Consider the following 26,887-nt stretch of genomic DNA (forward strand, 5'->3'; position numbering starts at 1 on the left):
CCAGTCTCAAGCCCAGGGTATCACCTGTGCTTCTGACCGACCAGCTATAGATTGGAGGTCCCAACGACACCCTCCTTGGGTTCAATTAATTTGTTAGAACTCAGAGAAACAGTTTACTTACTAGATCACTGGATTGTTATAAAAGGATATAGGACCCAGGAACAGCCAGATGGAATGCCTATGGGGAAGTGGTGTGGAGCTTCCATGCTCTCTCTGAGCATGCCACTCTCCCCAAATCTCTACATGTTCACCAACTCAGAAGCTCTCTGGACCCTCTCCTTTTTTTTTTTTTTAATTTAATTTTTTTAACATCTTTATTGGAGTATAATTGCTTTACAATGGTGTGTTAGTTTCTGCTGTATAACAAAGTGAATCAGTTATACATATACATATGTTCCCATATCTCTTCCTCCTTTTGTGTTTTTATAGAGGCTTCATTACTTTGGCATAGTTGATTAAAACATTGGCCACTGGTGACTGAACTCAATCTCTATCCCTGTTCCCCTCCCAGGAAGTCAGGATGGTAGAACTAAAAGTTCCAACCCTCTAATCACAGGGTTGGCTCTCCTGGCAACCAGCCCCCAACCTTTGGTGTGGTCCAAAAACCCACCTCAATAACAAAACAAAAGATGCCTTTATTGCTCTCATCCCTTAGGAAATTCCAAGGGTTTTAGGAGCTGTGCCGGCAACAAAGACCAAAGATACATTTCTTATTATAAATCACAATATCACTCTGGCCTGAGCATCTGTATTTTTAAGGCACCTCTGGGTTTTCTAAAGTGCAGTATGGATTGAGAACTAAAACCCTAAGGGCTCCCATACTCCTCCCTCCCCCAGGCTGCATGTTATCCTTTTGTGACTTCTTTTCCTTTTTGTCTTGATGCCTTGATTTCACTTGACTAAGAACTGTAGACAAGCCAGTGGGAGGGAGGAGAACTGGGGGCCTCTCCCAGCAAGACCAGGCGACTGTGTGTCCCAGCAACTTGCTGTTACAGGATCTGATTGGATTAGATACTGCTAGAGGCTGTGGGGCTGAGATGAGCAGTTAAGTCGGGGAACCTGATAACAGCTCAGTTACATCTGGCCAGTCTTCAGAGTTTTTGACTGAAGTAGCTATAGACAAGGGTCAACAGCAAAATGGGAATCGAGGTACCACTTCATTAATAGCTGGACACCCGTCAGTGCAGGGCTGCTGGTAAAAGGTGGATGAGAGAATATATCCTCGCTCCAAATTAACCACCCAGATGTAGGTTTGAAAGAAGTGAAAACAGAGCAAGAAAGACCAGACCTACCACAAAGGGACAGACCCTTATCAGCTTTCTCGCCACATGGCCCAGGAGGAAAAGTCCATCTACAGGGGCTAACCTTTAAGGCACAGTAACCCTAACTACCAGGAAAATGTGGCCAAATAATTATTTAGTCAGAGGTTCCCGGTGCTGTTGGTATCTGAGTACTTTTTAAATGGTTCCCTTCTCTAGTCCAAAAAAAATACATAACAGCTTTATTATGAAGTAATTGGGTTCAAACAACTTAAGTATTTGTGTCCCATCAACTGAACAAAGGTCTGGGAAAAAGTGCGTATAAATTAAAAGAAAAACATTTGTGTTTTGTTTTAAAATAACCACAGTTATTTGCTGTGAGTTTGCTGCAGTGCCCTGGGGCACACGGTTTGGGAACCAAAGGTCTAGACCTAACCAGATTAGCAGTTGATTCTACCTGAGGGAGAGCCGGGAAAACAAGTGAACAGAAAAGCAGGAACACAGGGAAGGGGACAGAACTCCTCCTCTTCTCAGCAGATGCTAGTTGCAGGTCTAGGCTTGGACCGTATTTGATTTCTGCAAAGGAGGTAAAAAAGTCTTTAAGAATATTTTCAAGGAAGAAAATAGAAAATTCCACCTCCTGCAAGACATAGTGTCCCACAAGGGTGGAGATCTGAGCTGTGAGGACTTTGAGGGTCAGCATAAAAATCTGTGGGGCAGAGGTCTTGCGATTTTGACGGGGTGCTCATTTTTATTCACAGGACACAAGCATCTTGTGTGCAGTTGATGACATTCAACTGCTACTTGATGATCACGTGATAAAGACCCAGACCATGTGTGGCTCTCCATTTGTCAGACCAATAGAAACAGAATGCCGGGTAAGAGGAAATGAGGTTGAATGTTTTGTGATGGCCCGTTAGCTCCGGGTTTCTTGGCATGAGGGGTCTCAGTTCCCTGACCAGGGATCCAACCCGTGCCCCCTGCAGTGGAAGAGCGGAGTCTTAACCACTGGACCACCAGGGAAGTCCCGGAAGAAGGTTTTTAAGTCCAATTAACAAAGAAACTCACTTTCTCTTGATTAGAAAAAAAAACAACAAAAGACTGAAAGCAATAACCATCCAAGTAAGCCTTTATAACAGTCTGCCAGACTGAGCTTTTGCAACAGTCTGGTAAAAGAGAAGGTGAGATTATTTGAATGCACCAAACAAAAGTACATATGGAAAGTATCTTATGGGCTATAGTAATCTAGAATGTAAATTACACGAGGTTTGGCCTCCTTTGCTCTTTGTCTGTGGAAGTGGGATAGGCTAAGGACACCAACTTGAGCCAGACTGCCTGGGTTCAAATTCTGACTCTGCCCCTTATCAGTTGTGTGACCTTGGACAAGTTACTTGAATTAGTTGTATGTCAGTTTCTGCACCTGTGAAGTGAGCTTTGTAATAATATCTCCCTTATAAATCTGTTGGATTAAATTGGTTTCACATACATAAAGCACTCAGACCATCACTTGTCACAGAGTAAGCCTTATAAATATTACTGTTGTTGTTATTGTTATGATTATTCCACTAGGAAAAGAACTCTATGAGGGCAAGGACTCTTGTTTTTTTTTCTCAGTGCTGTATCCACTTTGCCTAGAAGAGTGACCAGGACATAGTGGGCACTCAATAAGTATTTGTAGAACAAGTGAATGAGTGAATGCATCAATTTGTCGGTGGGTCTGTGATGCAGAGTGGCATGTTAATGACTCAGATATGAAATGCTAAATTTGCAGAACTGGGAAGAAAAGCTAGTTCGCGTGCAGGAAATTTTGGATGCCTGGTTAAAATGCCAAGCCACCTGGCTATACCTGGAACCAATCTTCAGTTCAGAGGACATCATAGCCCAGATGCCAGAAGAGGGCAGGAAATTTGCCATCGTTGATAGTTACTGGAAATCACTCATGTCCCAAGCCGTGAGTTTTTTACTACCTAGCACATCTCACCATCAGGAATGTGGGATGCCGTACAGATGTTCCTCATTGTGCAATGCAGCCATGTCCCTTGAAACCTATTAGTAAACTGGATTTTTGCAAATTCAGTATCTCTATAAATTTTTTCTAATTTCAAAAGTTATTTGTTATTAAAAATTCAAACATGGAAATAGGAAATATAAAAAGTAGAGGCCTTTTGAAATCCCAACTTCGTGGAGGTGACTATTAGCAGTTTGGATAATTTAGCTCTCATTCCTAACGAGGTATAAGATTTTATTTGTTACACGATAATGTAATAAAGCTTTTATAGGTTGAGAATAATTTTAGAATTCCGGTAATTCTCTGTATTCAGTTACTCAGTTGTTTAACAAATGTTCAAGGGACCAGCGCAGACTAGTATAGAATGTCGTGGTCTGAATTCCACAATCCCAGAAGTTAAAATATAATTGGCTTCGTTGGTTTCAGGTGCCCAACCCCAGCCCAGTCAACCATGGCCAGAGGAAGAGGGTCATGTTATATGAGCAGTCAACCTTGTGGGATTAGGAGGTGATTAGGGTAGGAGGGTCATTAGTTGAGGGGCTGGTCGCACACTAAGTATAATAACCAGTCTCAGAATCTGGGAACCCCATGATGATTATCACCTTTTTTTATGGAACCTAGGTAAAAGATACCAGGGTTCTGATGGCAGCAGACCAACCACGGATGGCTGAGAGGCTTCAAGAAGCCAACCTTCTGTTGGAGGACATCCAGAAGGGGCTGAATGACTACTTGGAGAAGAAGAGACTATTTTTCCCCAGGTATCCAGCATCACTCTCTTGCTTGAAGTTGCCCTCTTGACCCATATATAGGTAGAATTACATTTTTTCATACTGAGAGTTAGCTTCTACTCATCTATTCCGTATTCTTTCTAGGTTTTCCATTCCCCAAAAGACAGCTCTCGGGGGTAAGGTGTGTCTTCACGGTCACTATTTAGAGTGAGGTTGAATGGACACCAATGGAACCAGCATGGTCAGATACCCAATTAGAGGGGTATAGTACTCAAGAGCCTGGACTTTGGAGTTAAACAGACCTCAGTTTGAGTCCTTAGCCACACGTGGCTATCCAGTGCTTGAAATGTGGCTAGTGTAACTTAGAAAGCAAATTTTTTTTTTTTGTGCGGGCCTCTCACTGTTGTGGCCTCTCCCGTTGCGGAGCACAGGCTCCGGACGCACAGGCCCAGTGGCCATGGCTCACGGGCCCAGCCGCTCCGCGGCATGTGGGATCTTCCCGGACCGGGGCACGAATGCGTGTCCCCTGCATCGGCAGGTGGACTCTCAACCACTGCGCCACCAGGGAAGCCCCCTCGCCTGGGAGTTTTAAAAATACAAATTCCCAGACCCAATCCTAGATCAGTTATATTACAATCTCTGGGAAGTGGAACCTTGGCATTGGAATTTTTTTTTATAACCTCTGCAGATGATTCTAAAGTGCAGCCAAGGTTAAGAACCACTGCTCTATCCAGGTTTCTTTCACCTGGTAGCAACCCCTCTCTCCCAGCCATATAAAATCCACATATACCAGCTTTCTTTCTTTCTTTTGCTCTGAGTCAAAACCATCTCCACCTTCTATGCCCTAGATGAAAAATGGTGAAGAGGAGTGGGCCTTAGATAAGACTCTAGAAGTAGCTGGTGTTCACGCGAGTGTCATCTACCTGTTGGGGAGTATCACCTTGTTGGAAAAAGAAGCTCTTAGAAGAGATTCCAGTAGCCATCTTCCTTTGCTTTGCAATAGGTTCTTCTTCCTATCAAATGATGAGCTGTTGGAGATCTTGTCAGAGACAAAGGACCCCCTCCGAGTTCAACCACACTTGAAGAAGTGCTTTGAAGGAATTGCCAAGCTGGAGTTTACAGACAGCATGGAGATTGTGGGCATGATCAGCTCAGAAAAAGAAATCGTTCCATTCAAACAGAAAATCTCCCCAGCTCAAGCCAAAGTAACTCCACTTACTCATTTTTGGTTCTTATCGTCATAACAGAGCGAAACACAGAGAGGCAGATTGTATGTTGGTTAAACATTTGGACTCTGGTTCCAGATTGCATGGGTGTGGAACACTTAGATTACACAACTTAATGACGGGGTGACTTTGGGGAACTAATCTTTCTGAGTCTACTTGCTCATCTCTAAGATGGAGATTATACTGCAATTCACATGGCATCCTAAATTTGTGGAAGGATTTCAACCAAACTTGATGTGGAGGCAGCAGCAGGAATCAGATCCAAACAACTAATGCTGTTTAAATCCCCATGAGCAGAGCCCACTTTAAAGAGATCTGGTCAGATGGGGCAGGTGTTTTTAAAGGTGTTTAAAGGGCAGGTGTTTCAATAATATTTCATGGAATTAATGCCATTTAACTCAGATTTTTCATACATGTGCCCTTATCAAATGAGTAAAATATAAGTTACTTCCACTCTTGCTGAACATGACAGCACCCCAGCGTAGAAATAGACAAGTACTCTTGCCTTGCCATTTTTGCCACCCACACATTTAAGTTGCAACAACCAGGGATCATACCTTAAAACCAGACACCGGCTAGCTCACAAGCACCTGAGGTCAGCAGGTACAGTTGCCTGAAATTCTAACACTGAATAATATGCTGCACATTCAAATTACCTGTAGAGCTTTAAAAAAATCCAAATGCCCTGCTTGCATAACATACCAGTTAAATCAGAATGTCTGGGAGTGGGAGTCAGGCATCCATAATTTTTAAAGATCTCCAGATGATTCCAGTGTACAGCAAAGTTTGGGGACCACTGGAATAATGCAAGAATTAGAACTGTTCAATTAGAAATGAGCAATTTATTTTATGAACTTGTCGACTAAAAAAAAAAAGCACAACCTAAACGTTAAGAGGTGTGTTTTGTTCAGTGGACATTCTTAGGACTTCAAGCTGGAGAGGCAGCATCTCAAGTAACCCTGAGAAAACGGCTTGGAGGAGGCAAGGAGGGGAGATATATAGGAGTTTTGCAACAAAGGGCAGGTAGTCTGAACTTCAAAAGATTATTGTTAATTAAAGAAAACCAGATATCTCAAGTTAAGGAATTTAGTGCTTTTCTATGGATGGGAAAATGCAAAAGTCTAGGCTCACTGAAATCCTTCCTTTGATATGCACGTCAGCTATCCGGGGCCAGTATCCTGTGTTTTCTCACCCCGGATTCCCTCAGGGCTCACCAGCTCACTTTGGGAGGTGGCGGCCGCAGTCACTGATGGCTGCAGCATCTTTTGATCACTGATATGGCAGAGGCAATATTTTATTTCTCAGACTGAAGTGCAAATGTGTCATTTGTCTCCTGAGAGAGACATAAATAACTTGATTTACAGTTGTCTTCCAGAAAATGATATGAAAGAAGTGCATGTTAAAAGCTCCCTGTTGCCCCTTTTTATGAGACATACACTTCTTAGAATACAGTAAATAAGTGTAAAACCAATAGTTAAAGAATACTGGCTTGAAGGTGTGCAAACCTTTGGCCTCCCTCCAGCCCTGTCCAGAGAGAAAGCTGGCTTCTGCCCATGGTCCCTCCCTCCAGGCTTGGCTAACTGTCACTGCCTCTCTGTCTGTCTCAACCCACAGGGCATGGTGGAAAGATGGCTCCAGCAGGTGGAACAGATGATGCTTGCCAGTATGCAGGAAGTTATTAGACTTGGGATTGAAGCATACGTCCAGGTAAATGAAAATTGGGGTACACATGCCAGGGTGTTGGTACACCAACAAGAACTTCGGGGACAAGGTTAAATGGAAGCCTGTCTTCTGCTAAAGCCCACCCCTCTCCTGCTGAGTAACACCTGACCCCTCTGTGCCTCTTTCTCCTTTCCCTGTAAATCCTGGGGCAGTATATGTATTTCTGAATATAAAACGTTTGCAGTTAGAAGCAGCTGACACTAGCATAGCCTGTGAGCCAGAACCCTTTGTTTTCTGTGGGGCAGTCCTTTCTGTGAAAATAATTGATGGCAAGCGGTTTATTTAGAGCCCCTCCCCAATTAAGCATCCCCTCCCCCAGGCTTTTTTAACATTACACATGCCCTGAAGGGCACAACTCATTAAGCTCCCAAAGCTTTAGGTGACCTGTATAACAGAAGGCCTAAGGGAAAAGAACCTGTTGCAATTACTCTTTAGCCAGCTCCCAGCAAGGTTAATGTTGGCAGACTAGATATTTAGTCTCCTCTACTTTAGGTGCTCCTCACTTTGGGGCCCCCACCCCTATCCCCAGGACTTTTTCCATCAAAAAAAAGGGGTATTCAATTAACACCTTCCCACTAAGTACCAAGGACTGACCCTGCTGCCCCTCTCAGTAGTATTTGCCTCGTAAATGAAAGACCAGTCCTTTGTCCCATGACATATTACAAATCAAAAATTAAGTTAAAGAAAAATGGCTCCCTGTATGAAGTTATTTCATGCAATTGCATCTGTAGCCAGACACAGCACACTTTTTCTGTGAAGGACCAGATAGTAAATGTTTTCAGCTGTGCAGGCAATATACACCAGGCACAGCTATTTATCCTTGCCTTTCTAATAGAAAAGCAGCCTTGGACGATGGGTTCAGCAGGGGGCATGGCTGTATTACAATATAACTTTATTTACAAAAACAGATATGGCCATATTTATCCCTCAGGCTATAATTTCCGTATCTATAGTTTAAAAAAAGTTAGGGCAGTCATGGCTAAGAAAATCGTGGGGCAGTACTGCAATGTTATGTAGCTATCGAAAGGAGTAGTTATATAAATACTTTCTGAACAACACCTTGATTATAACTATGTAAAATCCCTGGATGGGAGCATTAAAGAAAAAAAAGAAAGAAAGGAGTTGTTGACTGAAAAAAACATGCACGACATGAGAGTTGTGAGTTAAGTTTTATTTGGGGCAAAATGAGGACTATAGACTGGGAGACAGCATTTCAGATATCTCTCAGAAAATGCTCCAGAGAAGTAGGGGGGAAGGTCAGTATATATGTGATTTTGGTGAAGGGGGAGTACATGCAATCATCACATATTTTTTGCAGAAGGTTGCTGCTGGTCTCGTGAAGGTCGCTGCTAGTCACGAGGAGCAGACGTCACCATGAAGGGTTTTAGTGCTTTCCTAGATGCGAGGAGATGCAAGAATTGGGCTCATAAAATGGTTTCCTGAAAATATCTAATTATCTGAAGACCTGTTGTGCCAGTTTTTCCCAGAGCACAGAGTGCCTCATTCCTGATCTCCACCCTGAGCTCCTTGCAGGGGGTGCTGAAGGTCAGCAGCTGCAGCAGGTCATAACTTAATCCTTGTAGAGGTAGCTGGCAAGTGACAACTTATAGGCGACAGAGTTAATGAAATTGTTGGTGATGATCCTTTTCTTTTTCATAAAATTCAGGGAGGAAGACATAAATCCGTAATCCCGGAAATGTCAAGCCTTGTAGCCTCGGAGGTTGGGGATGAATTTTGTTTTTGTTGAGGGGGTAAGATGGTGGTAGATGTTTTTAGGAAGTCAGTTTAAATCACATAAGATGAACTGACCCTACAATGTGCCCCACTGCACTTTCCCAGGTCCCTCGTAATCACTGGGTCTTGCAGTGGCCTGGCCAGGTGGTTATCTGTGTCTCCTCCATCTTTTGGACCCAGGAGGTTTCCCAAGCCCTGGTTGAAAAGACCCTACCGGTAAGTGAGCCTGTCATGAAGCTTGTAGAGGAGATTTGACCTTGATTATGATTTGAATGACATATAATTAGAGTAGCCTTTTTTCTAAACAAAAAAATAAACAGCCCCATGGTGTCACAGAAGGCAGGGTTCTCTTTGGGACAGAGATTTGGGAATTAGGGCTGTCCTGGAGTTCTGTAGTTTAAGAACTCTCACATTTCTTCCCAGACGGAAATTCTAGGCTGCAGTATCCTGTTTCTTCAGCCTTTGCTTCCAATTGTCAACCTGGCAGAATTTCTACCAGCAGAGACTGCTCATCTTCTTCCTGGGCCAAGAAGCCACCTGGTCCTGTTTTCCTCTCCTCTCCCTCTACCATATCCCTTCTTACCACCTCCAGTCCAACACTAACCCACCTCCAGCTTTTCCTTCAGCTTTCTCTTGAGACCAAGAATGCTCAGGTCCTGCTTGTCTTCAGATCCGGACACACATATTTCCAGCTAACTCTGCCACCGATGCCTGTACTTGAGGGTTCAAGACCTGGATGGATTTGAGTTCAAATTCTGACACCTCCACCTGTTAGATATGTGACCATGGTCAAGTTACATAACCTGAACCTCAGTCTCCTTGTCTATAAAATGGAAGGAATTGTAGCACCACACCTTACTACTGTGAAGGGTTAAATGAGATGCTAGTAAATTATTCAGTACTTAGATCCTAGGCTATAAACCCCACAGGGCAGGGGGCATGTCTTCTTGCCTCACTATTATATCTCAGGGGGTTATTGCAGTGTCAAGCACATAGTAGTTGCTCAATAAATATTTTTTGACTGACTACATGGTAACTCCATTCCCAACATTTTTACCATGGTATAGTTTCCCATGATTATCTCATCAGAATTCCTGTTATTCCCCCTATATACAATATGATTGCCTGTGGCTAGAATATATTTTAATTTACTATATTTTGCTTTATACATTAAAATTAGAATATTAGTATTTGACCAAGTTTCACTTTTTACAGATATCTTGTTGATAATTCCTAAAAGATGTGTTGCACTTTACACGTGCAAACTGCTTTCACGTACATCATTTCAAACTTCAGAAACACTAAAAAGTTCTGACTTTTGTGACTGTATCTCTGTGCCCCAGTTTTCCTACCTGTAAAAGAGGAGAGTGCTTCCCATCACACATTCAAGCCCTGGAGTACAATGAATGCTGAATGATGTGCCTTGGCATCCTAAAGGTGTTGGTACAGAATTGCTATCCATCCATCCATCTACCCATTGTTCATTTAACAAATATTTGTTTGACATTGCAGCTGGGACTTTGCTGCTAGGCAAATGGAATTAGAGGTGAATGAGACAGTCATGGTCCCTGTCCTCACGGATTTACAGTCTAGTGGGGGGAGATAAAAAGGCTCTTTTATAGAACTATGATACTGAAAGTACAGGGATCCAGAAAGCATGGGAAGGAAGGAGAAAAGTAAGAGAGGGGAAGATTTCCCAGAAAAACAGTGTCTAAGAGGAGACATAAAATATGAATAGGGACAAGAGAAAGAGCACTCCCGAGAGAGAGAGAGAGAGAGAGAGAGAGAGAGAGAGAGAGAGAGAGAGGAGAGAGAGGAGAGAGAGGAGAGAGAGGAGGGAGAGAGAGAGACCAGAATGTGCAAAAGTCCGACACTGAAAAGTACAGTGCATTCCAGCAACTGAAGGCAGTTTGGTCCAGAATTGCTGTGGAATGCATGTGGTTAAGAGAGATGCAGGGGGCAGTTCCATCACCAGCGGCTTTACAGACACGCCAAGGGTGATGGGGACACATCAAAAAGGCTTTTTTTTTTTTTTTTTTTTTGCTGTGTGCTACGGATATTATAATTAATAACAATAACAACCACCACTATTTACTGGGTTCTTTATTCACACCAGACATTGTGCCAAGTGCTTTACATACACTATGTTATTTAATCCTCAAAACCACTTGAAGAATAGCTATAATTATTGGGATTTGACAGATCAGGAGACTGAGACTCAGAGGGCTAAAATCATTTGCCAAAGAAGACCATAACAGGAAAGTGGGGAAAATGAGATGAGCCTAGGGTGGTCTCACTTATTTTTAATTCTCTTTTTTTTTTTTTTTTTTTCAGTTTTTATTTATTTATTTATTTATGGCTGCGTTGGGTCTTCGTTGCTGCATGCGGGCTTTCTCTAGTTGTGGTGAGCGGGGGCTACTCTTCGTTGGAGTGCGGAGACTTATTGTGGTGGCTTCTCTTATTGCGGAGCATGGGCTCTAGGCGCGTGGGCTCAGTAGTTGTGGCTCGTGGGCTGTAGAGCACAGGCTCAGTAGTTGTGGCGCACAGGCTTAGTTGTTCCGTGGCATGTGGGACCTTCCCAGACCAGGGCTTAAACCTGTGTACCCTGCATTGGCCGGCGGATTCTTAACCACTGCACCACCAGGGAAGTCCCATTTTTAATTCATTTTTATTTTTTAACTCTTTATTTTGAAATAATGTCAGACCTGCAAATAACGTTGCAAAAACAATACAAAGAATTCCCATACACCCTTCATCCAGATTCCCCACATATTAACATCTTACATAACCACAGTACAATTATCCAAATCAGGAAATCAACATTGATACAATATTATTATCTATTTTATAAACCTTTTATACTCATCCTGGTTCAGGATCCAATCCAGGATTACATGTTTACATGCATTTAGTTTTCATATCTCCTTTGTCTACTTTAATCTGAGTTTCACGTATTTTTGTTAATTCTGGTTTACTACCTAATTTATATATAGTAAAATTCACCCTTTTTAGTGTGCATTTCTTTCTTTTTTTGCGGTACGCGGGCCTCTCACTGTTGTGGCCTCTCCCATTGTGGAGCACAGGCTCCGGACGCGCAGGCTCAGTGGCCATGGCTCACGGGCCCAGCCGCCCCGCGGCATGTGGGATCTTCCTGGACCGGGGCACGAACCCGTGTCCCCTGCAACGGCAGGCGGACTCTCAACCACTGCGCCACCAGGGAAGCCCTTTAGTGTGCATTTCTGAATTTTGACAAGCACATACAGTTGTGTAACCACCATCACAGTCAAGACATAGAATAGTTCCAAACACCCTAAAATTTTCCTCATACCCTTTGTAGTCAACCCTTTCCCCTATTCTCAGCCTCTGACAACTACCATTTGTTTTCTGTCCCTATAGTTTTGCCTTTTCCACAATATTATAAAATGGAATCATATAGTATCTAGGCTTTCAAATCTGAATTCTTTCAGTTAGCGTAATGCATTTGAAATTTGTCTCAATGTTAATGACTAGGGGTGAGGGAAAGGGAGCTTGAGGGATGACATCCAGGAGTCTGGTTTGGACCATGGGGTTGTGGATGGTGTCATTCCAGAAAAGGGATTACCAGAAGAGAATCCAGTTTAACCCATTGTTCCATCTTACCCCCCTGCTAGGATTTTCTGAAAAAGAGCAATGATCAGATTGCACAGATTGTCCAGCTGGTGCGAGGAAAACTGAGCAGTGGGGCTCGACTCACCCTTGGGGCCCTCACAGTCATTGATGTCCACGGTAAGCAAGGAGGTTTGCCTCGCATTACTGACTGTCCAGTAAGAGCTGCCAGGCTTGCCTCTCTCCCTTCTGGATGGAATGACTCAGGTCCCTTTTCTCATTAGGAAGAGGCTTCTGCAACTGAAAGTAAGTGAGGGGGTAAGGAGAGGAGTCAGTGCTTCTGTGTATCTCCATCTTATGTTTTCCCCTCCCATCCCCAACCTTTCTGAGATTTACCAACTCGGATCGATTTCCCTGTACTGATCTTAATGAACATTTTTGAATACTTACTTGGTGCCAAGCTTTGTGCTAAGTGCTTGACATACATTGTCTTATTTTTATACACATTTCACAGATTAAGAGCCTGAGGTTTATAGAGGCAAATAACTTGCTGAGAGGCACACAGCTAGTAAGTAGCAGAGATGCTTTTGTAATTTGAACTTATGTCTGATTCCAAACCCAGAGACTGGAAATGGGCAGTGATGCAGGGAGGGAATGGGTAAGAGAGGATGCCTTCCAGCTCTTCCTAAAAAAGAGAGAGAGAGAGAGAAGGAAAGAAGGAGGAAAGGAGGAAGAAGAACCAGGTCTTTATGTAGAGCAAACAACCCCCACACCGTCAAGCCATCATCACCAAGGAAACTAGGGCTGGACCAAACTTGTTGCCTGGGAACAGTGTCTCTTTTGCTTACACACCCAGCTTCCTACTGGCAGTTCATGCATCTTACTCCCTGTGAGGCTGATGCTCATTTCTTTTTTGGCCACATGGCTTGTGGGACCTCAGTTCCCTGACCAGGGATTGAACCTGGGCCACGGGAGTGAAAGCCTGGAATCCTAACCACTAGGCCACCAGGGAACTCCCTGATGCTCATTTCAATCCCTGATGCTCATTTCAATCTGATTTCATTTGGATAGACTAGCATAAAATCCGGAGGAGAGAAGGGAGAATGTGATCTTCATCTGGCTACATATTTAACTGGTAGGAGTAATAAGTGCAAGCATGGTTACTGCCCAGGATACCTCAGAGTGGTTGGGTTTACACACACGCACACACACACGCATTCATGCACAAACACACGAACATACACTGCATAGGGAAGGTATCCACAACCGAGTGCCTTGAGATTCACCTTCCTCTTGGATCTCTCACACATACCCTGCTCCTGCCACCACTGTCTGGGTTCTCCCAGGAATCTGGTGTGGAATTAAATTCCTTGGGGTGAATGGAAGAGCTAATCTTCTGCAAGGACTCTTCTCTGAAGGGTTTTGGATTTTACTGTAATAAAGATTTCTCTCACAGAGAGGCAGTAGACTTACAGAAGTGTCCCTTTGCAAAGTTATATTTCTGAGATCCTGATTTCAAGCTGCTCTACTAGTTCTAAGATCACAATAGCACTTGCCCTGTGAGCTACCCGAAAAATAATGAATTATTCTCATAAACTTATGTCCACTCATCAACTTCAGGGCTCCCGTCACTGTGAGAAAATTAAATTAGGCTCACAATCCCATGACAGAAAGGAGAAAACCTAGAAATGTATCTCCTAGTTAGTTTCTCAGACACCCCCCTTCGTGGAAAGAATACATCTAACAAAGATTCATGGGACCCCTGCCCTTGCTAACTATATCAGGCAAGGCAGATCGCGTTCTCTTAAGATATCTGGAGGCCTGGAACAGGGCCAAAAGGGTCACACTGGGGATAAGATAGCATTTGGGGCAACTACATATTGCAAACCCCTCTGGTTCAGCCTCCCAAGAGTTTGGGAGTGATAACAGTAGCTAATACTATAAATTTATATAATACATAAATACAGATGTTGCTTGAAGTTTGGGGATGGGCGAGGAGGATAGTTGAGCCTAAAATTGTCGAGATAGTGAGGGGTGGCCTTGATGACATCCTCAGTCAGACCCTTCTGAGGAATCCACGAAGACGGGAGGATGCTGATGGCTCTGCAAGTGTGTGTTTCCACGTCTGTGTCCCCACAGCTCGTGATGTGGTCGCCAAGTTATCTGAAGACAGTGTCTGTGATCTGAATGATTTCCAGTGGATCTCCCAACTGCGCTACTACTGGGATGCCAAGGATGTACAGGTGAAGATGATCACTACAGAAGCCTTATACGGCTATGAGTACCTGGGAAACTCCCCCCGGCTGGTGATTACGCCCCTCACTGACCGCTGCTACAGGTAAACTCTGGGGCTCCCCCAGACCTGAAGGGTGAATAGAGAATTCCAAAAGGAAAGCCTGGGGAAGAAGTTTAGAGCATCTTGAGTTTGTTACCTTCACCGTCTATATTTTAGTTTCTCAGATTTTAGAATTTTTCCCTTCGTCACCATGGTCCCGCAGATGGGTATGGAAACTGGGCCTTAGGCCAGAAATGAGAACCCAGTAGGAGTCCTAATCTAATGCAAATTAATGTGTTCAAGCCAACAATTAGCACGTTGATGCCTCTCCTTGAAAATGGCACAGTGCTTAAGCAGAAAGGTCTCCAGTGGCAGGAATCAAGATGGTGCCTGGAGATCCCATGGCCAGAGATAGAAAAGGGGCCAGGTAAAGGACCCAGGCAAGGAGTCTCGGAGCTCTGCCATCCAGTCTGATGAAGAGGTATGGCCATTCTGTGCTCAGCAAAGTGCTTTGCCACTTTGCTTGGAATTTATAACTTTAGAAATCTGGACTTTGTGAACTTGTCAATTTTTCTTTGATTTTATACATTCCTTAGAGTGGAATTTTTTTAATTATAAAAATAGTACCTGAGTATTTTTTAAATTTCAGAGTCCTCAGTCACTTGTTTTCTATGTTCTATGATTTCTGTTCTTCATTCATTTATCTATTCCACTCATTGTTCAACAACCATTTCTTGAACTTTCCTGTGCATGGTGTATGACCTCCAGGAACCCTCAACCTAATGGGGTGGGGGAGAGACACATCCTCAGGTGATAACAAGAAAGTGTGTTAACTGAAATTATAGAGGCTCATACAAGGGGCTGTGGAACCACAGTTAACACATCATTCATTTCTAGCATTTATCTTGTGCCTGCCATATGGAACTGAATCAAATATGGGTCCTGAACTCAAGAGTTCATAACCTAGTGGGAGAAATATATTTATTTTCCATCATTCCATTGGCATTGGTGATCTTTGGAATGTGGAGTTCATGAGGATTTTTTACTTTTCTTTGATTCATTTAGTAAGTATATATTCATTTATCCATTCAATCATTCGTTCAAACAAATGCTTATAGGTGTCACCCATGTACCAGGCGCCGAGGTTACAACACTGAGTAAAATAGAACTTTTTAAAATGATGATGTATTGCTCATATAATCAAGGGAAAATATTTAATTACTTGTCTGAGTCAAAACAAAATAAACCAAAAGCAAATTTCTTTCCTGTGCCTTAGGACTTGGCACTGAGTTCTCATTCTCTTCTCCTTAGGACACTGATGGGGGCTTTGAAGCTGAACCTTGGAGGAGCCCCAGAGGGTCCAGCTGGGACAGGCAAGACAGAAACCACCAAAGATCTAGCCAGAGCTTTGGCCAAGCAGGTAGGGAAATGCTGTCCATCCGCACACTCTTTTTCCCAACCCTCTCTGGACTCCTGTCCAGGGGAATTGGCATGAAGTTCAAGATGGCTCGGAGTAACAGGCAGAGTGGGGCTCCACCTCCTTCAGTGAAACAGGAAGATGGGAGCCCCCACCTCTGTTTCATGGTGCAGGGTGATTCAGATGGGAGGAAACCCATCCTGAATGGTGCCCACATCCTCCCTCTCTCTAGTGTGTGGTCTTCAACTGCTCAGATGGTCTAGATTACAAAGCCATGGGGAAGTTCTTCAAAGGGCTGGCCCAGGCTGGAGCATGGGCCTGCTTTGATGAGTTCAACAGGATTGAGGTAACTCGCTACTGGGCTACTGAATGGAGGGTTTGGACATGCAGGGACTTTCTTCTGGGCTCTCAGTTCCTCAGTGACAGGGATTTATGTCTCCTCTAAGGCCCTTTGCACAGAGTAAGTACTCAATGAACCAAACAAAAACAGCCCCAAGGAGACAAAATGCATATTTTATACACATAAACATTCTCACCAAATTGATTCCCTCACTTGCTCATTCAAAAATTTATTGAGCAGCTACTCTATGTCAGATACTCTGCATGTATTCATGATACAAAGGTGAGCAAAAAATGGTTTTGCCCTCTAGACTGTTACAGTCTAGCAAAGGGAAATAAAAATTAAACGATACAAATAGAATATGAGAGAAGTCTATAGCAGTGGTACAGAGGAGTCATCACAAAAGAAGGGGTGGTTAATTCTATTTGGGTAGGGAATGGAGATTAGGAAATGTAAACATGCAACTTGAACCAATAAACACATACTATGGGTGAAGCATTATGCTAGGTGCTGGAACAAAGGTAAAACAAAGATAAGAGGGGCTTCCCTGGTGGCGCAGTGGTTGAGAGTCCGCCTGCTGATGCAGGGGACACGGGTTCGTGCCCCGGTCCGGGAAGATCCCACATGCCGCAGAGCGGCTGGGCCCGTGAGCCGTGGCCACTGGGCCTGCGCGTCCGGAGCCTGTGCTCCGCAATGGGAGAGGCCACAGCAGTGAGAGGCCCGCGTACCGCAAACAAAAACAAAAACAAACAAACAAAAAAAACAAAGATAAGATACTATGGAAACTACTTACACACACACACACGTATGCACATGTATGCATGCATATACACACCAATTTTCTTTTCCTTTACCAAAACCCTAAATCATGCTCCTAATTTTGAATGTGAAGGTCTTATTCTCAGGTGATGGGGTTCTTTCTTTGCTAAGTGAAGGGTACTTTGGCATAGTCGGGTTGGTGGCTGTCAGAAGCAGGAGCTCAAATCAACCAGCCATTCTCACTCCAGGTAGAAGTGCTATCTGTGGTAGCTCAGCAGATTCTCAGCATTCAACAAGCCATTATCCGGAAGCTAAAGATGTTCATCTTTGAAGGCACTGAGCTCTCTCTGAACCCAACCTGTGCTGTCTTCATCACCATGAACCCTGGGTATGCTGGCAGGGCTGAGCTGCCAGATAACCTCAAGGTAAATCCTGAGTGTGTAACTACTGGGTGTACTTTATGGTATAGAAACCTTCGGAAGTACCCGAGGGTCTCACAGAAAAGCCAAATAATGGAACCAGTTGACATTTTTCAGCTGTGAGAAGTAAAGACGTTACTTGGCTTCAGAACTCAACCATCTCCCCAACTAGGTCTCATGAGATGGGAGGAAATATATACATAGTAACCAATGGCAAAGAGGCAACAATGATCACTGGAAGAAGTATCACTATTTCTGTTGTCTACAGGGGTCAGACAGTTAATATAAATGAGAAAAGCCAGCTGGGCCTGGTAGGGACTCTGACAAATGCCCCATCTAGAGGCAGCAGCCCCTACTTAGCCCCAGCCTACTGTTGCCAAGCAGGAATTGTCAGATCTTCTCATTTTTCAGGAAAAGCCAGAAATTTGGATTTTTACATGAAATCTTATTTTTAGATCCTGTCTCAATGCAAAAAAAAAAAAAAAATCACTGTAGGCCAAATAAAACAGATCTGCTTATAAGAGAGCATCAAAGTTCAACACAGAGAATGCTGGTAGACCAAGACTAGAGCACGTGGAGCTAAGCTGGTTAGGCCTAAGTGGTGTCCACACCAAAGCAGGCTGTTCCAACCAGCTAGAGAGATAACAAGAGAGCTTCTATGTCCCTGGTACCTACTGCTGAGCTGGCCTGAGCTACGGCTGTGGCAATAAGCTTTGGCCCTGCTGCTAGTGGGAGGAGGCAAGTGCCTCTGAAGGGGAAGAGAGAGAATTCCAACCAGGCCATCTTAAGGGAACAGGCACTAGATGACCTCAGCATGCTGCTCTCATGGAAGGAAAAAACACACAGTGCAAGATGAATGGGTCTTCACCTGTGGGAAGAGCACCTAGCACCCCAACTGCATGAAAAGAGCAACCAGAGGGAAAATTCTAGGCCTGCTTCTTTATGGATTTCCTTTCAAGTTATTGCTCCATTCCCTTGCGTGAAAGACGTAAGAGAGACCTGGACAAAACCGACATTCACTGACTTTAGTACATGATGCTCCATCTGCTAGAAGCACATTCTGATTAGTTCCCTGGAATCTAATTCAGACCAGCCACTCCTCCTCCTCCTTGGGAATGGAAAAGAAGTCAAAGAGATCCCTAAGGGTGACTCTTCCTCTCTAGGTCAGCATAGGCCAGGGACACCAAAGTAGAATTTGGACCCACATTTCTCATTTTAGATTGCCCAGTTGATGTTAACTCCCTCCTGCACCCCTCCCAGCCAACAACCATGTTAGATCTGCACAAACAACTTTCATGAGACAGTGTGGCATAGTAGAAGGTACCCAGGGTTGGTGTCAGGAAGCCTGGATTCTAGCCCTGGCTCTACCTCTAACTGCATGACTTGGGCAAGTCACTTCTCCTCTAAGATCTAAGATATTAGATCCAAGATATTAGAAACAATAGCTGATGTTTCTTGAGCCCTCACTATGTGCCACACACCTTTTTAAGCACTTCACTTACATAGGATCGTTTGTTCTCATGATAACTATGAAGAGGGCACAGTTGTTAGTACATTTTGAGATGAAAGACCTGAGGTCTGGAGGGGTTACATAACTTACCCACAGTTAGTAGCTAACAGAACAAGGACTCAAATCAAGATTTGTCTGACTTCAGGATTCTCCTGATACATAATTATCCTGCATCCCTGAATGACTTCTACTGTCTACACTGAACCCCGGAAAGCTCCAATAGTTGAATGATGCTCATTTGGCATAGGAGGATGAGGTGTTGCTAGGATACCAGCACCTAAGGCCTTCCACACAACCACTGAGGGACCCAATGTGACACATGTACCTGGACAAGGCTAGTGGGGAGGTTCATGGAGCAGTGGATCTGTCCAGTAAAGACAGTCCTTCTGCACTGATTTGTCCTCCAGCCCTCCTTTCCTTGATTGTCACTGGGTGGTCTGAATGATCATGTTACTTCTCTTTGCCTCTGTAGATGTACCTTCCCCCATTTTCACCTTATGTGTTTAGGTTCTTTACATGAAATCTTATTTTTAGAGGGCTGTTTCTTTTCCAGGCCTTGTTTCGGACAGTGGCCATGATGGTGCCAGATTATGCCCTCATTGGAGAAATCTCCCTCTACTCTATGGGGTTTCTAGACTCCAGAAGGTATGTTGTATTGGCTTTCTAGTGTGTTCTAAAGAAAGAGTGACAGAGTGGCTTTTTGTGGGGTGGATTCAAGGTAAGTTGTCCATTGGAAAAAAAAGAGAGAAACTTGAGAAACTGCTTTTACTCACAAGTTGATCTGAAAGCACATAGCCCTGGTCTTGGTCCTGACCCCATCCCTGACTAGGAAATGGCTCAGATTACCAAGAAAGGGCCTCCACTCTATTTGTATATACCTGGACTTCTCCTAAGGAAGAATCGCTCATCTATTCTCTACCCTTCACTCTAGCACACACACACACACACACACACACACACACACTCACACTCCTAAATGACTTAAGGCGAGACTGAAAAACATGAAGTTATTCCAAGATTGAAGAGGAAAAATTAATATAATTTAGAATTAACATTGTTATCAATATAATATTTATTTACTCAAATCAACTTGGTTATCTCTCATTCAAGTATTACCCAGTTTTCTAAGACGGAGACATACACAAGCATCAGTGTCTTTATCACATGCACCCAGAGTTGTGAATATTTATTGTAAAATGCCTTTTATTGATCTATTTCAAATTTTACATTTGTCTTTTTACATTGTCTTGCCCATAATCAATTGATTTTTTGTTACTGCCGTTATCTCCACAAGGCCCACAGTGTCTTTGTGGCCTGGAGGTCCTTGCTGTTAATGCAAGGGGCTGCAGATATTCTCAACAGAATGTGCCATCCTTCCTAGGCTAAGAGGCTGCCTCAGTCATAAGAGGTTTATTTTTTCTATAGGAGACTTGGGTTACGTTGATTTGCCTGTTCAATTCATTTATTTATCCAATTGGCAAACCACCTACCTTATGCCCAGCCCTGTGCTAGGTGCTGATGAGCAACACGGTCTTTGCTTTTAAAGTAAATCAGTCTTATTAGAGAGGAGCCCTGCAAGGGGAATGTGCATAAGTACATTAGTTAGGGTAAACCTGACCTCCAAATTCCAATGGGTTAGCATAGCAAAAGTTTATTTTTCACTCCCTAGAAATCTGAAATGGGTGTTTGTGATCAGAGGAGTTCTTCCCCAGGGACCCAGGTTACTTATATCTCACAGCTACAACACATGAGCATAGAGGATCTTATGGAGGAGGTTTTTATGGACCAGCCCTCAAAGTGGCACACTTCCCTTTCATTCATATGCCACTGGCTAGGACTCAGTGATGCGGCCGCCCGTAACTGTGTGGGAGGCTAGGAAATGTGGTCCCCGCCGTGTGCCCAGGAAAAATAAGATATGGCAGTGCACATGAGCATACATGTATTGTGTGCTGAGTATGTTAAATTTTGAATTGGTTTTCTTAAATTAAAAAAGTAAAACATGGATATTGAAAAAAATTGTAATGTTACAGAAGTGCAAAAATGAGTGTCCCCTTTGTGACCCTTAGTCCTACTCTTTAGGCATTAACATTGTTAATCGTTTGATGTAATCTTCCCAAGTGTGTGTGTGTGTGTGTGTGTGTGTGTGTGTGTGTGTGTGTGTGGCGTACACATACATTCATATATACAGATAAAAGTATAGACACATATAACTTCTCGTACAGTATATGTTATACATATGTATGTGCTTGCTGTTTTTCATCCTGCCTTTGAAAGGAAGTTACAGTGCTTCCTTAGCTCATTATGGTAACTCTGTGAAGAGGCCTTCAAATGATAGGGTTTCTCCATCAAGTTCGTGGGCAGGCCTGGCTTCTGAAGGGACAGGGCACAAGCATGTTGGGAATGTCTGCTGAGCAGGACATGGTCCTCTCTAGAGGGTCTGCAGACATGTCTTTGCTCTCCCAGTCTTGCCCAGAAGATTGTTGCAACCTACCGCCTGTGTTCAGAGCAACTTTCCTCCCAGCATCACTATGACTATGGCATGCGTGCTGTCAAGTCTGTGCTCACTGCCGCTGGCAACCTGAAGCTGAAGTATCCAGAGGAGAATGAGAGTGTCCTGCTGCTCCGGGCCTTGCTTGATGTCAACCTGGCCAAGTTCTTGGCTCAAGATGTCCCTCTATTTCAGGTATGTAGTGGTTTGGGACCTTGGCTAAGCACTGAGACTCGACATCCAAAGATGAAAAATTTTTTCGGCACCTCTTCCATCTCCTGACACCCCCTCCATTCTCTAGCCAGCATACCTATTGCCAGATACCCTCCCCCAAATGTTAAATAATAATGGTAAAGCAATATCCCTAATCCCTGATTTTAATAAAAATAGTTTCACTGCTAGGATATTTGCTGTTGAGTGTAATTGTTTATATCAAATGTAATTAGTTTTCTTTTGGAATTATTTTAATGCCTATCTTCCTAACTAGGCTGTAAGCTCTTTAAGACAGAAATCTTGACTGTCTTGTTCATTGCTAGTATAATGACTGGAAGACAGCACAGACTTATTAAATATTTGCTGACTTTTAAAATTCTGGGGAAGGAAAATCATGTTTAACAGATATTGTTAGAATTTGTAATTGTAGATAAGTTTCGGTACAGGAAAAATGAGGTTTGGAATTTTCCAAGGATTCCTGCTACCTGTAGATCTCATTTTAGAAAAATGGTGAGGTTATGTATCTGATAATTCATCTTTTTCACATCTTGAATTTTTGTTAACAGGGAATTATATCAGATTTGTTTCCTGGAGTTGTTCTTCCAAAGCCAGACTACGAAGTTTTTATGGAAGTGCTGAATGAGAACATCAAAAAGATGAAACTCCAGCCAGTACCTTGGTTTATTGGAAAAATTATCCAGGTTGATTCCTTGTACCCATGTGGGAATGTACCTGTTTACTGTTTGCTGAGGTCAGGAATTAGAAAGAACTATGGTAGATTGGAACTGAACTGACAGCAATTGGAGATGCCTGATTAGAGATGAAGACACTCAACAATCTGTTGTGCCTTCAGTTTTCATTTCCGGGAGCTGACTTTTAAAATCCAATATTTTTCCTATGACCATCTTCCCTGGGGTTTCTTTTTCATCATTTGGGGATGAAACAGAACCTTTCAGGGCATTGGGCTTTGAATTAGTCAAAAACCAACTTTTTTGGTTCCCAGTGACAGAAATCCAATTCAAACTGTCTTAGTCAACAAAAGGGAATTTACTCACTTACCTAACTTGGAAAGTACAGAAATATGTTGGTTTCAGGCCTAGTGGGATACAGGTTTTTAGATAATGTCATTAGGAATCTGCCTGTCCTCATTTCTGGATTCTGCCTCTCTCTGCTTGAAAAATTCATTTTCAGTTGGGCCCCCAGTAGCCTCACACTTAGATTGTCCCATGTTCAAGCCCAGAAGGAAAAAGAGCATCATTCTTGGAGTGTCCTCAGCAAAAGTCTCAGGATTAGCTTTGAATGGTGCTCATAAAGTCACGTGACCATCCCTGAACCAATTACAGAGATAAGAAGTAGACTATAACTGCCCCACCTCTGCCAGAAGTGGAGGTGGAGTCAGAGCCACCCAAGTCATGTGGACTGGACCATGAACTGGTGGTTCCTCAGGGAAAATCAGGGTGCTGTTACCAATAGGTGAAAGAAATGTTTCTACAGTCTTGACCCTGGAGAACCTTAGTGAAACTTCACACTAATTTCAGGGATCCTTCCCTAGGATCACTTTCTATGTAAAACTGACTTAAAGTCATAAGTTGAATAAAATAAGCCCCAAATGCACTTTTTCTACAGAATCACAGGACAGAACTACAAGGGACCTTAAATGCCATCTGCTCCTGGCTCCTTAAGAACACTGGCATCCAGAGAGGGAACAGATTTGGATTCATATAAACCTAGTTTCAAATCTCACCCCCATCAGTTTTTTGCTGTGAGATTTTAGGCAAGTTCGTTCACCATTCTGAGCCCTAGTTTCTTCAACTGTAAAATGGAGGGAGTAAAACCTTCCCCACAGAGTAATTTTGAGACAAGAAGTACATAAAGTGCTAGATATAGTGCCTGATTACCATATCAAAATCAACCTCACCATCTCCACAAACATCAGAAATATCATCATTTCCCAAAATCATATTGTTATTTAGAATTAAAGGTCAAGGTAGGACCCAGGTCTCCAGATTCTGGGATCAGAATAAAAATTTTTTCCCAACTATTCATCAAATGTGCTAGTCTTGACACAATTCATTTAACTCAATATTGAATCCCAATCTATTCGTTGGGATTTCATAGATGGACTTTTTTAAACTAGGCATGAGCTTTTATTTCCAATATTTTATAATAAAACATTTAAACATGCAGGAAAATTGAAAGAATTTTACTGAGAATACCCATGTACCCACCACCTAGATTTTATAATTAACATTTTATAATACTTGCTTTATCATTTACCTATCCATCCATCCATCCATCCATCAACTTATCTTACTTTTTTATGTATTCCAAAGTAATTTACAGACCTACAGATGAACTTCTATATAGTTTAGTACCAATTTTCCAAAGCAAAATGTATGGAGCTACCTTCCCTTTTGTATATTGATACCTTGACAATCCATTTAAAGTTATGTGAGGGGGAAGGTGAGAGGCTATTGAATCATAAGTGCCTTTCTCTCTTTTTTCTAATGCACAGTCAACTCCATTTATCTTTATTCAATCTGAAATGTCTTTGCAGTCTACTTGAATGTAAACCTTACTCGATGGTTGGGGATTTTGTTGTTTTGTCCTCTCTGTCTGTAGAACTTAGAACAGTATCTGGCACATAATAGGTGTTTAACAAATATTTGGTGGCTCACTTTTGTCAGTACCTGTACCACCCCCATTGTCCTAATTTACACCCTCTGTATAACTCTCTTCCAAGGTGAAAAATAATGCAAACAATCCTTAAAATAAAAAGCTTCACATATTCCCTTTTGCTGAGAGACTCACAGTTTAAAAGGAGAGAGAAAACATTTCACATTAATATAAATGACCAAAGCATTTGCATTTCAACTGTCATGGACTACTTGTCACAGACGAAACAATTAGAAAATTCAAAAAATGAGCTTCCACTTAGCTGTTGATTCTCAAGGGTAGGGGCTAAAATTACATGGAAGTTCATTTATATTTTACAGCATCGCCCCTGGCTCAGAAAATACATTTTAATCTATTGAGAGTTCCAATCAAGTCAGAATAGCATTTAGGCCTTGAGAAAGGGAATTTCCAATAGAAATGCAGTTGGCTAAAATGACCATTGTTTCCTTTTCCTCTTTAAAAGCAAGTGGAAATGGTGCAATGAAAAGATTAGTGGCATTGAAGTCAGAGAGCCCTGTGGTCAAGTCCCAGTTCCACCACTGATGAGCTTGGGCAAGTTAGTTAGCCTCTCTTGGGCTCAGTGTTCCCACCATTTAAAAGTAGTTAATGATACCTGAGTGGATTAAATGAAATAACTTAGGTAAGTCACTGCTGCTTAGCACATAGATAGGTGCAGAGCAAATAGTATTTCCCATCCCTTAAATAATCTGAGATGCACACATATAGTTATTCATCCAAAAGATATTTAAACAATAGATGACAAATAAAGGACTGCAGTCCTTGTTCCTTGTAGACATCTGACTAATTGCAGTTCTGGGAGGTCTGCAATGATTAACTTCTTATATGATGTCTCCTCCCAGATCTACGAGATGATGCTGGTAAGACATGGCTATATGATTGTCGGAGACCCCATGGGTGGCAAGACCTGTGCTTATAAAGTGTTGGCTGCAGCTCTGGGTGATTTACACGAAGGTAAAACTCGTATCCCTGGCTTCCAGGGAGGACAGGAATCCCCACTCAGTTGACTGGCTCCATAGAGATGATGCCAGGCTGTTAACTTTACCATCCCTGATTTGTGACATTAGAGCCAGGAATAGAACATGGCACACAGAGGTCTGCAGGCAGAGAATAAAGAGGGAGAGAGCTTCTAACAGGGGATTTTATGTGCATCACTAAAGCTGGAGGAATTTTCTCAAATGCTGAACAGTGGCTTCTCCAAAGTTTTCCCAATGAGAGGGAAACTCCTGCCACTTGCCTAAACAAAACTGTTCTAAAAGCAGATCATTGCATGGTTTCTTTTCTTTTCCTTTTTTTTCTTTCCATCCCTTCTTTCCCTCTCCTTTCCTTTTTCTCTCCCTCCCATTCTCCCGCCCTCCCATCCACACTGCCTCCCTCCTTCCCTCCCTCCTTTCCTTTTTTCCTTCCTTCAATTTAATGTAAAAGATAAGACCTCAGACTCTTGAATGAAACCCAGACCTTGGGCAAATGACTAAACCTCTCTTTGCTTCTGTTTTCCCAGCTGTAAAATGGGATTGTTGTGATGATTAAATGAGATTATGCAGGTAAATAACCTAGCTCAACAAATAAAAGCCATGTTTATTGCCAGAGAAACAGTTTTGAGGTTTTTTTCTTTTATAAAACACAAGGCTGTGGTTTTGAAAAGCAGTGCCTTGCTGTGCCTGTGTTTACAGGATCCCTTCCAGTATGCTTCATTTTAATATTTTTTTCTAATAACATTGAGTTACTGCTGATTGAGTTACTGTGGAATTTTTGAGTTTTTTGTTTCGGGCACCAACTTGGCCTTAATAACTTGTTATTTAATAACTTGGGCATTTCAAACTTAAATAATAATTTTGGCATTGAATATAATTTAGGAAACTAAATGAAGAGAAAGGAGGTTACCCCATTGTCTTTGCCTCAGAATTCTGCAGAAATGCTTCTTTATTTAGTTTATGGCTCAGGCACTCCAGTTTTTCCTTACTTTGAAGGATCATGTAAAAGTGTGGTTATTTTCTGTTATTAAATACATACAATGTGCCATCCATCAGCCTGTGTATTCTGGTTGGGTCCTGGTGCTCCATTTCTCAGGGGACACTTATTGGGCAGCTAAAGAAGAGGTTTCAGGGCTAAGCTAGCCCTTCAGATAGACAAAAGGAAAGTAACCATCATTTTCCAGAATCTTTTACCTGTCAGCTGTTTCCTCATCTCAAGTCAAAGCCAAGGTTCTAGGGTAGTCAGGTACATAAAGAGACCTGATTATATGGCATCTCTCTCCTTTACTGCCTGAGTTCTTTTAGGCCCAGGCAGACTTCTTTAGATCTGACTGGCACATTTGACTTGTTTGAAATGAGCCTCAGAAAACAATATGGTGAGAAACTAATAGCTATAATAACCTAACAACTTAAGGCTTTGCCTATCCAGTTATCCCAATTTTTATACAGACTGAGTACAAATTTTAAGGACTATCCTTGGATGGCATATTGATAAAAGTTGTTTGGTCTTTTAGATGGCATTATTTCTTGTCCTAA

The 26,887-nt window shown here is 42.6% G+C and overlaps 1 protein-coding gene across 1 annotated transcript in view; it reads left to right on the forward strand.

The window, feature by feature from the left end:
• Positions 1-26,887, forward strand: part of DNAH3 (dynein axonemal heavy chain 3) — a 196,159-nt gene that overhangs the window by 71,651 nt on the left and 97,621 nt on the right. The window contains exons 21-35 of the mRNA XM_089896064.1: positions 2,021-2,137; positions 3,031-3,210; positions 3,889-4,025; positions 4,999-5,200; positions 6,836-6,928; positions 8,783-8,893; positions 12,328-12,442; positions 14,402-14,600; positions 15,849-15,957; positions 16,187-16,300; positions 17,302-17,478; positions 19,536-19,627; positions 21,446-21,665; positions 22,250-22,384; positions 25,220-25,331. Coding sequence (XP_089752190.1) covers positions 2,021-2,137; positions 3,031-3,210; positions 3,889-4,025; positions 4,999-5,200; positions 6,836-6,928; positions 8,783-8,893; positions 12,328-12,442; positions 14,402-14,600; positions 15,849-15,957; positions 16,187-16,300; positions 17,302-17,478; positions 19,536-19,627; positions 21,446-21,665; positions 22,250-22,384; positions 25,220-25,331 — 2,113 coding nt within the window. The remainder of the gene's footprint in view (positions 1-2,020; positions 2,138-3,030; positions 3,211-3,888; positions 4,026-4,998; positions 5,201-6,835; positions 6,929-8,782; positions 8,894-12,327; positions 12,443-14,401; positions 14,601-15,848; positions 15,958-16,186; positions 16,301-17,301; positions 17,479-19,535; positions 19,628-21,445; positions 21,666-22,249; positions 22,385-25,219; positions 25,332-26,887) is intronic.

This window comes from Delphinapterus leucas, chromosome 15 (assembly GCF_059928025.1).
Source record: "Delphinapterus leucas isolate spDelLeu-1000000601 "Yukka" chromosome 15, BTC_Dleu_Yukka2, whole genome shotgun sequence".
Taxonomy (NCBI): Eukaryota; Metazoa; Chordata; class Mammalia; order Artiodactyla; family Monodontidae; genus Delphinapterus; species Delphinapterus leucas.